At 39.3% G+C, this 14172-nt stretch overlaps 1 protein-coding gene across 1 annotated transcript in view; it reads left to right on the forward strand.

Moving 5' to 3' along the window:
• CSTF3 (cleavage stimulation factor subunit 3) overlaps window positions 1-14172 on the forward strand; it is an 80521-nt gene that overhangs the window by 63411 nt on the left and 2938 nt on the right. The window contains exons 6-18 of the mRNA XM_054028534.1: window positions 1465-1531; window positions 1629-1663; window positions 1773-1899; window positions 3342-3419; window positions 3637-3799; window positions 4393-4502; window positions 4892-5008; window positions 5369-5443; window positions 6914-7057; window positions 7146-7248; window positions 10395-10464; window positions 11599-11794; window positions 13893-14046. Coding sequence (XP_053884509.1) covers window positions 1465-1531; window positions 1629-1663; window positions 1773-1899; window positions 3342-3419; window positions 3637-3799; window positions 4393-4502; window positions 4892-5008; window positions 5369-5443; window positions 6914-7057; window positions 7146-7248; window positions 10395-10464; window positions 11599-11794; window positions 13893-14046 — 1439 coding nt within the window. The remainder of the gene's footprint in view (window positions 1-1464; window positions 1532-1628; window positions 1664-1772; window positions 1900-3341; window positions 3420-3636; window positions 3800-4392; window positions 4503-4891; window positions 5009-5368; window positions 5444-6913; window positions 7058-7145; window positions 7249-10394; window positions 10465-11598; window positions 11795-13892; window positions 14047-14172) is intronic.

The following is a 14172-nucleotide window of genomic DNA, read 5'->3' on the forward strand; positions in this document are numbered from 1 at the left end:
CTGGTCAATGGGGGCAAATAATAAAAGCCTTCTGTAGACCAGGATTGATGGTCAAGTAATACAGCTCAAGTGTTAGCTTTAATCAAGATACAATATTTAAGGTGGGAACAATTGAAGAACTCTAGTTTTGACATGGCCTGGAACTTAATACATCTTGGTGTCAGGAAGAATTTTTGGATATTCATCTTAAACTTTTCTTTCCTTAATTTCATCCCATTTCTCCTAATACTCCTGTGAACTGCACTAAATAATTCCTCTCCATCCTAAAGCCTGGCTTAAATTTACAAGTTAGGTTGACATAGCTGTAGCACTTGGAGGTGTGAAAAATTCACGCCCCCAAGCATCAAAATTAAGCTGACTTAATCCCTGATGTAGATGTGGCTAGGTTACTGCAGAATACTTCCGTCGACCCAGCTACTGCTGCTTGGAGAGGTGGATTAGTGATACCAATGGAAAAACTCCTTCTGTTGCCGCAGGAAGCGTTTACCCCATGGCACTAAAGCAGCATAGCTTCAGTGCCATAGCTGTGCTGCTGTAGCGCTTGTAGTGTAGACATAGCCCTAATGTTTACACTTTAAGTAGCTGTTGGTTGTTGTCATGTTCTCTCCACATAGTCATCACTTAACCTAGCTATACATACTCATTACTAGTGCTGTTAAAAATGGTAAATAAATTTCATGAAAAAAATCAGAATTTTTAATTTAAAAATATCAATTAAAAAAGAGAAATCACTTTTTTTGTTTTGGTATTTGTTCATACCCTTCCTTTGTCTTATAATTCCCTAACCCTTTTTTTCAGTGGCAAAATTGTGGGGAAGGGGGTAAAAGGGGAGGTGAGAAGATGGAAAAAGGGAGAGTGAAAACAAAATTACAATTTTTGGCAGGGAGGGAAGGGGAAGACAAGGGGTTGAAAGATTTAAAAAAAAATTTCCCATGGAATCTTTTGATTATTAAAAAGAAGCCATTTTTATGGAGGGACGGGAAGAAAGGCGTTTCAAAGTAAAACCAGGTTGCAAACCACTCCTTTTAGCCCTTAACTGCTTTTTTTTGCTTTTCTCGGGGATTCCTAATCTCTTTCAGGTATTGCCAGTAAGTAAATCAGTTAGCAAGGAAGATTTATAGAGCAACTGGCCATATCTTTTCTCTTCCTAGTGCACATGGCATATGTGAGCTCCAGTCATCTAAGAAGAGAGGCCCAGGCACCCGAGAGCATTATGTACTGCCAACAGTGCACTAAGCCAGCTAGTTTTCCTTTTAACTTCCTTGCTTGTGGTAATTGTCTGAATACAGAATGCCAGGAATTTAAGGAAACCAAACACCTGTTTTATGGCACTAGGCTTTTTTTACTTAAATATATATTTAGAATTTGTTGCTAAAAGATTTTTTTAAATTAATACTATTTATTAAAATTGATAAAACTTAGTCCCAGCTCTGAATGTTTTCAATATTTGTGGCATTTTTTCAGAGAAAAAATGGCTCAGGCATATGACTTTGCTCTGGATAAAATCGGCATGGAAATCATGTCATACCAGGTATGTTTTGTTATCTAACTAATTATTTCTGATTACTGTACTAAGTTCTTGTTGATGTGATTTTTTTTCTGTTTTTTTTTTTTTTTTTTTTACATAGATCTGGGTAGATTACATCAATTTTTTGAAAGGCGTGTAAGTACTTTTAAGTATTTTTTTAAAAGTTAATTCATGTAATTTTAATGTTTATATAAATTACAGTGTTTTAATTACTGACATGTTAGTGTCTCACTTCACTATTTAGAGAGGCAGTTGGATCTTATGCAGAAAACCAGAGGATAACAGCTGTTCGTAGGGTTTACCAGCGAGGTTGCGTGAACCCAATGATTAACATTGAACAACTCTGGAGAGATTATAACAAATATGAAGAGGTAACTGAGAAAATAAAATTGTTTGTGATTTCAGGTTTGTTTAGAAAATCCTGTCTTAAAAATTACTAAAAGTTAGTCCCAGAATTGTGTCCACCCAATACTTGTGTGCAAATAGATAAAAGGTAGTGCAATGTGTGTTTTGTATGTACAATGGTGAGCTCTTTGTGCATCCATGCAAAAATTTTACAGGCACAAAATAGGTACCTATGTGTGATAATTTGTTTTTTTGTATTTCTTCACTTACAGACTGTTTGTTCTGGATAAACTTAGAGAATTTTTCCCTTTTCATATAGTTTGTTGTGATGTTTTAAGTTACATAGTGTCATGTGTTTCCTGTCTGCTGTATTGGAGAGTTTGTCACTTTTTTTTTTTTTTTTAATATTGATATCCATTGTGAAGGGTCAAGAAAAACGTGAGCCTTTTGAACATCTAAGTGTGCTGGTGTTTAGGGGCTTATTTGATCTGTACTCTGTAGGTGCCATATCCCCACAGAGTTCCCTTATGGCCTGAATTCAGTAGGAGTTTATGGTGTTCAACAAATTGAAGGAGACAGTAAAATTTGCGGGATCTAGTCCAGTTTATGTCCTTAATTAATAATCAGGTGTGTAAGGCATTTTAAGTAGCAAATACAGAGGGAGTTTCATTCCATTTAAATGAACAGCATGATGAGTTTAAAGAATAGGATTCTTTCTCAGAAATTTAAAATTAATATATCTATTTAAGGGGCAAGATTATAACTTGTCCTATGTGCCCACCTAGGGGAATAAGTGTGTACAAAGCCTACTCACCTACTTGAGTACCCAGATTGCCAATCTGAATTAATGGGACAGAGCAGATATGTGGAGCTGTTACTCTTAACCCCTTATAGGTGAGCGGAGAGGGGATGGGAGTAGCCAGGGCCTTGGCTCTGACCTCTGGGATGTGCTGGCCAACAGAGCTGAGCTTCACTTGATAAAGGACAAGGGGCAATGAGGGAAGGAATTGTGACTGACTGTGGACTGATCATTATTTAGGGCAAGACAAAATTTCAGTCTCATGTCCCATAATGTGTATATAAAGTTTATTCTTATGTTTTAGAAGCTTAAATCTGAATCCTTCATGCACAGGCAAACATCGCTTAGGGCATCTGTGTGTTAGAAGTAAAAAATCAAAAATATTCTGTGATATAAATGACTAAAACTTTTTGCTCCCACAACTGAATTGCCAAACACAGATTATTTACATCATTGTATTTGTTCCCTAACTTGGCCATTTACCATACGTTTATTTGAAGATATTTGTTGTTTTCTGATGTCCATACCTTTTAAAAGACTTCTGTTGAACGTTCTTAAATAGTTTTACATCCCCTTTCAGGGCCCTTCCTCTCTCTGAAATAAAATTCAGTAGTTTGTATTTTTTTGTAAAATAGTGTATTTTCAATTGCTGTTTATTTTTTTCCGCAGGGAATCAATATTCACTTAGCTAAAAAAATGATTGAAGATCGGAGTAGAGATTATATGAATGCTAGACGGGTGGCCAAGGTACAGACTCCTGTTCACTTCATTTTTACAATGTTTAATTCCATAAAAGCCAGAAAGCATTAAGCCTAGTTAAGATTTTCAAGTACAGCTACTTGTTTGGTAGGCTGATAGAATTGATATTTTCATAGGACAAAAATGCTAAGCATACCTGTAAGCAGTCACTTTCATTATGCCTATTTCTCTCTACAACTTAAAATATTATTTACCTCTTTTTCAGGAATATGAGACTGTTATGAAAGGTCTGGATCGCAATGCTCCCTCCGTCCCCCCACAGAATACTCCCCAAGAGGCTCAGCAGGTCGACATGTGGAAGAAATATATCCAGTGGGAAAAGAGTAATCCACTGCGCACAGAAGACCAAACTCTCATAACAAAAAGAGGTAACATGATTAGATATCAGAATCAGTCATAGATACTCTGCAGCATGTTTTGAATTATTGCTGAGAATCGTGAGTGACCTTCAGCTGAAGAAATGAAGTGTTCTTAACATTGACAATGATTGTGCTATGCCCGAAGTTGGTCAAATCGTGTTTTTTCTTCATTAATCCCCATTCCGGCTCTACATACAAGTAACACTGCAACACTTATGCCAGTACTTCAGCCTGACTTAATTCTCTTCAGAGGCCAGGCTGCAAATGACCTACCGCAGGCTTGGAAAATCTGCAAATATAGGCTATTTCAGACCATGTTGGGAGGTGTCAGGCCCATATGCAGAAGACTTTTCCAATCACCACCTCTCTGTTATACTGAGGGGATCTTGCATCGGTATCTCCACTGACTACAACTGGGGTAGTGACCTGAAGAGAGGCAGGCTGGCCTCAAGCCACGTTGGGTATTAGTAGGATCTACTGTATTATCTGATACTTCTGTGTTTGATACACCGGTTAATTAAGTTACAAATGTAAGTTATTAATATACAGTCATACAAATGCTTTTGCTAGGAATATTTATCACTTTGACTTTTTTTCCCTAGTTATGTTTGCTTATGAGCAGTGCTTGTTGGTCCTCGGACATCATCCAGATATCTGGTACGAGGCTGCACAGTATCTTGAGCAATCCAGTAAGCTGCTAGCTGAGAAAGGGGTAAGGGAATGGATATGGCCAAAGGAGAAAACACATTTTTAGCATTTCGAACTGTGTGTAGATTTTAGAATTCTGAACAGTATTCCATAATATTAAAATTAATTGCACTTAAGAGATTTTTGAGTTATGAAATGCAATTATAATGTTGGCATTTAAATATTTTAAGTAGTTTAAATCTTAGACTTTTATGGTTGATACATATAGTAGCATTGTAAATGCTGACCGTTCAAATACTTATGTACATGAGCATGTGAATACTACATTTGAATTCAGTGAGACTACTCGCATAAATAAAATCATGTACACAAGTGCCAGCCGGATCAGATCTTAATTTTGTCTTCAGTGTCATGAGTATTAAATAATTTTGTTACAATATTTGTTTATCATAGGACATGAACAATGCTAAACTGTTCAGTGATGAGGCTGCTAATATTTATGAAAGGGCGATCAGCACTTTACTAAAGAAGAACATGCTTCTGTACTTTGCATATGCAGACTATGAAGAGGTGAGCATAAAGATTTCAGTACTGACTCAAACTCCAGTGGGACAAGATGTCTTTTCTCCAAAATCTCATCTGCTTGAAAAGTACTATATAAACAGAATATTAATTCTGCCAAACTTCTCCGCCTACATTGACATTTTCTAGGCTAAAGTAATATAATGGAAAAATATTTCTATATTATTAATTTCAAAAATATGTTAGAAATATTCAGCTTTTTACTTCATTCTTTAATTTTTTTTTTCTTCTTCCAAACAAGTAGGTAGAGGCAGAAAGTGGCAGAGAGAGACTTCCAGGAACTTCAGTGTGTCTAGTATTATGAAGCATGTTAGTGATTTTTTTTTTATATATATTTTATTTCCTCAGAGTCGAATGAAGTATGAGAAGGTGCACAGCATATATAACCGCCTCTTGGCTATTGAAGATATTGATCCCACATTGGTAAGATGATTCTATACTATTCCATTTTTCCACATTTCCAGTAATATTGATCTCAGTACACCCAAAGAATGGGTAGCGTTCTCATCAGTTAATAGCTTGAGTGGATGACTAGTGGACTAAGATTAGGTTGAGAATATGTAGACTCTTGGAAACCACAGTATCAAATTCCAGCAGGGTCAGTGACTCTGCCCTTTAGTCTTCCAATGTAGATAAATTAGGTACCATGCACTTTAATTTCTGTGTCCTTAAAAACCTACAGCAAGCCATATCCATTTGAATGGACGTTGAAGATCCCATGACATGCTTCATAAGAGTAGGCATTTGCTTTGTTGACCAAAATTTCACTTCCTCTTCCCTAAACTGTGTGCTTTGCACCCATCGATTGCCACTCTCTGCCCCAGTGGATGATGCAATGCAGTGGTGCTTTATGTTTAAAGTTTATGAAGCACTTTGGGATGAAGTACACTGCATAAATACCAAAGATTAGTACTACACCTCTACTTTAAGGAGGAAAAAAAAGAAAATTGTATTATTACTATTTGTATTACAATAGTGCCCATTGTACTAGCACTGTACAAACACATAGTGAGAGAGAGTTCCTGTCCTGAAGAGCTTACATTATGAATAGACAAGACAGAGTGGGAAGGGAACAGAGGTGCGGAGAGGTAAAATGACAAGTCCAAGGTCATACAGCAGGGCAGTGGCAGAGCCAGAAATCTGGTCTCCTAACTCCAGTCCAGGTCTCTGTTTACTAGATCACAATGCAGCTTCAAGTTCAAGTGCATCTCTGGGAAACTCCCAGAGCCTGATTCTCTCTCTCACCAGTTTTACAGTTGAATCAATGTTGTTACTCCTAATTTAATCCAGAATAAGTGAAAGGATACTCAAATACACACCACAGATCAGCCACTGGATGAATTAATTACCGTATGTTTGCTATTTGCATGACCATACATCAAAAATATCAGTCCAATAGGACAGAATGAGTGGTATTTCAGATCCCGTTACCTACTAGTAAACATTGGAACAGACTTCTAGCATACATGTTCGTTATGGGTCTTATGGCCTCCTGTATGTGCTCTGTTATCCCTATAAGATACTTGCCATTTTTAGAAACCGCAAATGACTTATGTATAATTGTAATTCTGTGAAGGCAATAGCCTATGTAAATTCAATACCCACCTAACCACCTCTTCTGCCTCAAGAATTTTAATATTGATTATCGTTATAATTTTATACAGGCCTCGTGCCAAAAATAAATAGGTAGGTTAAAGCTGTGGCGCAGTCTATATTCCATGATGCTGCCTCATAGCTGCTACCTTATCTGAATGTGTTGTTTATATTATGAATTATTATATTTTGTGGCTGGAGTGGATTTTAGATATGCCCAAAGGATCTCTTTCATATCTTAATACTTTTATATTTTGGATATCATCTTGTGTGCTGAACAAATCATCATGTATATTTTAGGTATATATACAGTATATGAAATTTGCAAGGCGGGCAGAAGGCATCAAATCTGGAAGAATGATATTTAAGAAAGCAAGAGAGGATGCCCGGACCCGCCATCATGTCTATGTTACGGCAGCTTTGATGGAGTATTACTGTAGTAAGGTAAACTCAGACATATTCTTTGGGATTAATGAAGTGTTAATAGTTGTGCTGCTTTTTGAAGCTAATAATGCTATTTTAACATTTGCAGGACAAGTCAGTGGCCTTCAAGATTTTTGAGTTGGGGCTGAAGAAATATGGAGACATTCCAGAATATGTACTGGCATACATTGACTATCTGTCTCACCTTAATGGTAAGCTTTGGGAACTAGGAGGGCTACTAATGAAACATTAACCTTCACTCTCTGAGAGTTTGGCTTCAGTCCAAGTTTGAATTCCTTCCTACAGGGCAATAATCTTCTTCACAAAACCTGTGTGATTGATTTGAAAAAAGTGCCATTTTCTGCACAGTGACGATCCAGAAGTGAATTGACATTGAGATCCCATATTGTCTCATCACTATACAGAGTGGGCTTTCCAAGTCATTAAGTACTTTCCACTATGGCAGTTTCACTCCATCTGTAGCTGACAGTGGAAAACGTGTTAGGAAATCTAACTCCTTGGGCACAAAGATTCATAGGGGCTTAAAAAGTCTGTCTGCAGAAGTACTCAACAGCAGTGCTGGATTGATCCTTTCCTGTAGTGACTGCAGAATTCTGGGTCCAGTTTTCTGACCTTCACAAGTACAAATAAAACTCATTCTCCAACAGTGGATGGGAAAAGCAAAATTCAAAGTAGTATTGTGAATTAACTGACAACTTAGTGTTGGCGTGTCCTGGGCAAAGGCCATTGATAAGAGGGGCATACAGTGCTCCAAGGATACAAAGCCATCCATGTGCAAGGGGAGAGGGAGGTATGCAGTGTCAGTGTACCGGTTGTGCGGCTAGCAGCAGGGCTGTGTGTCACGGAGTCCCCGGGCGATGCTTTGGAACTGCTCCCCACAAAGCCAGTCAGGACTTTGGGGAGCCTTTTCTTCCACGGAGCAGACTGGTTTTAGGGCAAGAAGCTTACACGGCTTTACCTTTTGGGGGTTTTTTTTGGGAGCATTTCGCATATGCCCCTTCGTGCGCTTTTTACAGCGAGTCCGCCCAGGCGGGGTCTTGGGGAAGCCAGAGGTTTTGCACGCACCCACACTTCGCAGTTAGATGTGGCTTTAAGCCAGCCAGTAAAACAGAGGTTTATTAGATGACAGGAACACGGTTTAAAACAGAGCTTGTTGGTTTAGCGAACGGGACCCCTCCACTGGGTCCATTTTGGGGCCAAGCAAGCCAGACACCCCCGTTTGCCCTTACTTCTAGTCCCCAGCCAGCTCCAAAACTGACCCTCCACCCTCCCCCCCCCCCCCAGCCCCTCCTTCTTTGGGCTTTGTCTCTTTCCCGGGCCAGGAGGTTACCTGATCTTTTTAGCTATTTCCTTGCAAGGGGGAAGGGCCCTGGCCAGTTGTTGCCAGGGAGACAGAGTGTCAGTGATTTATGCACACTGGCCTTTATCCCACCACCTAGAGACTTAAGAAATGCATAGGGAAACTGAGGCACCCACACAGTATTCAGAGGAAACATTAAGAACAGTCCCACTTCGTCACACTCTGCCACTGCAGGACTCGTTAGTGTGGGTGTTAATGGAACATAGAAGAAACTGGAGCTGTCTGAAGCAAAGGTATGGGGTTGCAGTGAAGGCTGTGTGTGTAGCTGCTGTGGTGTTTCACAGATTCAGAGAAGAGTCGGTAGAGTGGCTTGTCCTAACTTTCTAGTCTCCTTCCCTGCCCAACCTTGCTTTCTAAAGATTCATCAGATCCCCAAACTGCTGAGCTCACATGGAGGGTCTTCCACAGCTGTGAGTGATGTTGCTTATCCATCCACGCATACTGGCCCATTTGGGCCTATCCTTGCACCACTTTCCTTTCTCTACACTGGCATTTAAATGATAACAGTGTAACCCTTAGTTATTATCTAATAGCTCAATTAACACGCTTCATTTATTTTCTCTGTTTAAGAGAGATTTTGAAGAGGGGGCAGACTTGAATCAAGGGGATGTTTGTACAAAAATCCAGTTCCTCCTAACATCCCTCTGAGAAAATGGATATTTGTGTAAATTCTCATAAGAGCAGATGTAGACATGGAAAAAAACAAAGATTTTGTGACATCACATACCAGTGAACTGTCCACCTGCTCACTTTAGAGATTTTTCTGAACAAAGGTAAAGAGCTTCACACTAAATATTTTTGAAAATAGCGCCCCCTTGTTGTTGTAACTATCTGGCAGGCATAGGGGGATTTTGGGGAAATCAGATGAATAGATAAGAATTTACTATGTACCATTACACGCAGTGTCAGCTGGAACTTCACCAGCAGGACAGGATAGCATCACAGCAATAGTGGTGGTGGGTCTCACAGTTACTGGGCTATCTGCACCCCTGACCCCTCACTGGTCTCTAAGTGCACCCCTTCAACTGTCAGGCCTTGAGTCTTTACCGCTTTTGGGGTGGAATCCCACTCTTGGACCAGGGACTGGACTACTGTCCCCTGGAATGAGTCGTGCTTATCCAGCAAGACCAAGTGGGTTTAGTATCTGCAGTTTCTTCCCTTCAGGAGTTTGTGGCCAGTGGTCAAACAGTGATCAGACAGCCTTTTTCAAAACAAAGTATTGTTTGATTTTAACAGCAGAAATAAAGCATAGCATAAGAGAAAAAGGATTTTAAAACAGTAGGTCTATATGCATCTCTTTCTTATCTAGAGGAGTACCATCTCTATAGAGACTCTAGCCAGGCCTGAACCTCTTGGTCTGGGTGTCAGTCTGTTTCCCCTTAACTGTGTTTTTCCCGTTTGATGGGGCGTTGTTTTAAAACTAGTTTAGGTTTTTGTTCTGCTGAGTTCAGACTTGGACCCTGCTGCCCACAACCAGTTTGGGGAACTCTGCAGTCAGTCAGAGAGAGACCATCAAAGCAAAGGGCTCCTGCATTGTACCTTGCTGGCAGATGGATGATTATCTCAAGTTATTGTCCCTGTTTCCTGCTTGTTTTTCCAATAGCCTGGTGTTAAACTAAACCAACATACTCATACCGTGAAAAACCCAATAACCAGATCACAATACAGTATTCATATGTTACACAACAACTCCATTTCCACCACAGTGAGTATCTATAAAATTGAGAGGTCCATGCAGGAGGCTTTTGCATTTCCTGATACCACCACAGTAGGATTGACTTGCATATTGATACAGCTGTAGCTGCGTATTAAGGTTTATTGAATCCTATTTATCGAAAATAAAATAAAGTCAGAGCATCGTATCGTTGGAACAATCTTATTTTTCACTTGAATGATAAATTTCTCTTAATAGAAACAGATTTGGAACTGGATTTAATGTTTATACTTTTTAATTGTTATATATTTTTATTTTTTTAGAGGACAATAATACAAGAGTTTTGTTTGAACGTGTTTTAACCTCAGGAAGCCTCCCACCTGAGAAATCTGGGTAAGTTTGTCAAATTATTTTGTTTTTCTATCCTTGAAAACCCTCCTTTAAAGCTTAAACATCACAAATTAACTAGAAGAATTGCTGCAGGTGTACTCTCCCTCGTAATCCCACCTAAAGGAAAGGGCACAGAATTCACCCTTTGGACTCCAGAAGCTGCTCAGCACCGCATTGGTGACAACGTAGCACAAAAACCTCCTGCACTGTGAATATACACCTCTTTTTTTAGCCAGTGGTACTGATGATAATATTGTTCCCTGCCATTTTGGGAAAGGAAGGGAAAGATTGTGGGGAATAATGCAGGCACCTGAGAGAAGGTGAGATGGGAACTGATGGGAGAGGGACTTTACAAAAAACAGAGCAATAACCACAATCCAAAAGGATCATAGATGAGTTTGCAGCCCTTTCCTATCTGGTCCTTAACCCTGTCAGCCATGCTTCCACCCTCTCCTCTATTAAAGGCAGTTCTTCCAACAAGACTACAAACCCAGGTGCTCCCCCCAGGGAAACATCCACAAGCCTTATGTTACAAGACCTATGCATCATAGTCAAATGTTCCACTGCTCTGCTCATTCATGCCCCCGTTTGTTGCTTCTGATCCTCTGAGAAAGAAGAATTTTTATCCACATTTCAAAGAAAGGGGAACTGAGGAATAGAATTGAGAAGCCAAATTCTCCTCAAAGGTGGGCGGGGAAGCTAAAATGAAAGTTGAATTAAGCCCAGGTATATGTGCTCAGATCCCTTCTTACCAAGCTGTCTGGGATTTTCTGCAAAGAAGTTGGGATTTACCATTGTGCAGAACACGGTGCATTGGTTGGTCTCTCTCTCTCTCTTGCTGCCTTCCACACCACTGCAGTGGTGCTTGTTGTATATAGTTTGTAAAATGCTATACAGTCTATTGGAAGGAAAGGTGTTATAAAAATGAGAGAGATTATTAGGAGCATAGTATTAGTGTTACCTATTATGCATGCACATAAAATAGATACTTGAAGTTATTTATTAAATGGTAATGTCCATACTTCCTAATCCCTTTTATTGGAGTTTGTCATCTTGTGTATCTTTACAAGTAGGAGGGATTCAGCATAGCTTTCCCCCAAACAATCATTCATTCCCTTTACCTGTTTTCTTTCGCAGAGAAATCTGGGCCCGGTTTTTAGCTTTTGAAAGTAACATTGGTGATCTAGCTAGTATACTTAAAGTGGAAAAACGGAGGTTTACAGCCTTCAAAGAAGAATACGAGGGTAAAGAGACAGCTCTGCTGGTAGATAGGTACAAGTTCATGGATTTGTACCCTTGTTCTGCAAGTGAACTTAAAGCTCTTGGTTACAAGGTAGGTAGCTGAGAAAATTTAATTTTGTGATAGTTCTTTTGAGATCTGGTGCAATCCTGTAACACTGTCTCACCTTGTCTTGCACTTGCCTTAAAGTTTTCCTTGACAGACAAGAAAAAATAAAAATGGGGTGCATTTTTTATTAGGGTTTATTCTTTCATTTTTTGAGCCTGATCCTGCTCCCGTGGAAGTTTTGCCATTGATTTTTGCCACTGAGTTTCAAATAAAGCAAGATTGGGCTGTTATTAACATAGGCTCCTTTTAATTTTTAGTTGTTTTAGCTGGACCCAGATCTGATCTAGAATGGAGTTAAAAGCATCGGTCTAATTCATCCCTGATTTAACTCCAAGTTAAACCAGGAATTAATGTAGTTCTCACAGCCTTTCTGTTCAGTCCTTCACTTGGAATGGTATTGGGTGGTAAAATGAAAACTTCAAGCAGTCCCAGGCTGCTGGTTCTTTGAGTGCCAGGCATTAACTATTGGGGGGGAGAGAACATGACTAACACATACTACTTTGCCTAAATTAATATTTCAGTTTTTGTCTCCATCAACAAAAGGTTGGTGCAGTAATGCCTTTGCCCTGCAGTCCCCAATTCCTCAGTGCAGGCTTAATTCTGAGATCAGCAGGAATTTTGCTTGAGTAATGAAGTCAATGGGCTTTAGATCAGACATTCCTCTGCTAAAACAAACATCAAAAAGACAAATATTAGAGCAATGAGCCCAATTGCTGTTCAGTCAATAGCAGAACTCCCATTGACTTTGATGGCAGGATTGGACCAAGATTGAACATGATATTAAGCAGGAGGACTGGGAAAATCTGCCTGTCCTGTCCTAGGTGGATTTGACACTGCCTTTAATAACCACCATACTTCTGTTAGTGCTGAGAGCCTCAGGCATGTCAGTCACTATTTAATAGAATGTGCCAAGTGCTTGTATCTGATCTGTGGTACCGGCAATTCTAAGTCTGTTAAGCTCCAAGAATGTTTTGACCACAGTTTAGTTTTTCCTGAGTGTATTTTTTTCTGATGTTTTAATTTTTTGCAATATGTAAAGTTTTGGGGAAATAGTAATTGAGGGATAAGACTAGATGGTTTTTGTGTGCAATGTGAAATAGGTAAACAAGTGTGAGAGCAATAAGAGCTTGTTTGCTGGAAGGATTGTTTTGTTTCCCACTTCTGCTAAGAGGAAGGACACTGGAATCACATCTCTCAGAAAGGGTGCTTCAGAGTCACTTGTTGTGTTCCAAAATTGTTCATAAAGAACCTGATCACGCGAGCCTGCTTCATGTGAGTACTCCTTATGAGAACTGGCTTATTGGCTTCAATTGAACTGCTCATGTATGGAGGACTGGGCCTAAACATTGTTTACAAACAATCCTTGTTGGAAGCAGAGCTGGTGTTCAGGCTTTTTGTTCGTGGACTCATACTTAACAATATGTGTGTGTGTGGTGTAGGTTTTTTTTTTTAACGTAAAATGTTTATAAATACACACAATATACAGACACAACCACGTGTTTCAGATGGTGCAAGTAGCAATGCCTTTAATTAAGGTTGCCTAAAATTTTCCATTTTAAGATACTGAAAACAGTATCTTATTATTTTGCTAAATTTCTGCTGAGCTAAAATTTCCAATGCTGGGTGCAGGCCTCATACTGACATTGTTTTTTCTTTTTTTGGTGACGTTTCAGTTAAAATGGTTCAGCTGTTTCCACAAATGAGATGAGAGAAAATGTTTTGCAGATGCAAGATGAACCATTATAAGTCAGGTTTAAACACACACAAAAAAGTGTGTCCACACAGTGATTTGCATCAGTTTAACTGTTTTTAAACCCATTTAAGTTAAGCTGGTACACCTTGTATTTAGACAAGCCCTAAATCATTGTTCTGTGCCTAGAACAATGGAGTCTGATCTCAGCTGGGGCCTCAAAGCAGAACTGTCATTTGAATAGATTGAACCAATGTCTTCAGAAAGCATTAGAAAAAACGTAGCTGAGATGGTCAATCTATCTTTAATTCCTACTATGATATTGCTTTGTGTAATTTAAAACATGAAATTACTAAATTCCCTGGTTCAGTGCTCTCTAATTTGTGTTTTCAGGATGTCTCACGTGCCAAGTTAGCAGCCATAATTCCAGACCCCGTGGTGGCTCCTTCTATAGTGCCTGTTCTAAAAGATGAAGTGGACAGAAAACCTGAATACCCAAAACCAGACACACAGCAGATGATTCCATTTCAGCCAAGACATTTAGCACGTAAGTCAAGAGTTTAGTCATGTTCAGGTTAAAAAGATTTCGTTCAGGGGCCTGTTACCACCCCCTAACTCAAATTAAGCCATCCCATTGAATTTAATTGAGCTACTCATGAAGGCCCCTGTTCTG

The sequence above is a fragment of the Malaclemys terrapin genome, chromosome 4 (assembly GCF_027887155.1).
Source record: "Malaclemys terrapin pileata isolate rMalTer1 chromosome 4, rMalTer1.hap1, whole genome shotgun sequence".
NCBI classification, from domain to species: Eukaryota; Metazoa; Chordata; order Testudines; family Emydidae; genus Malaclemys; species Malaclemys terrapin.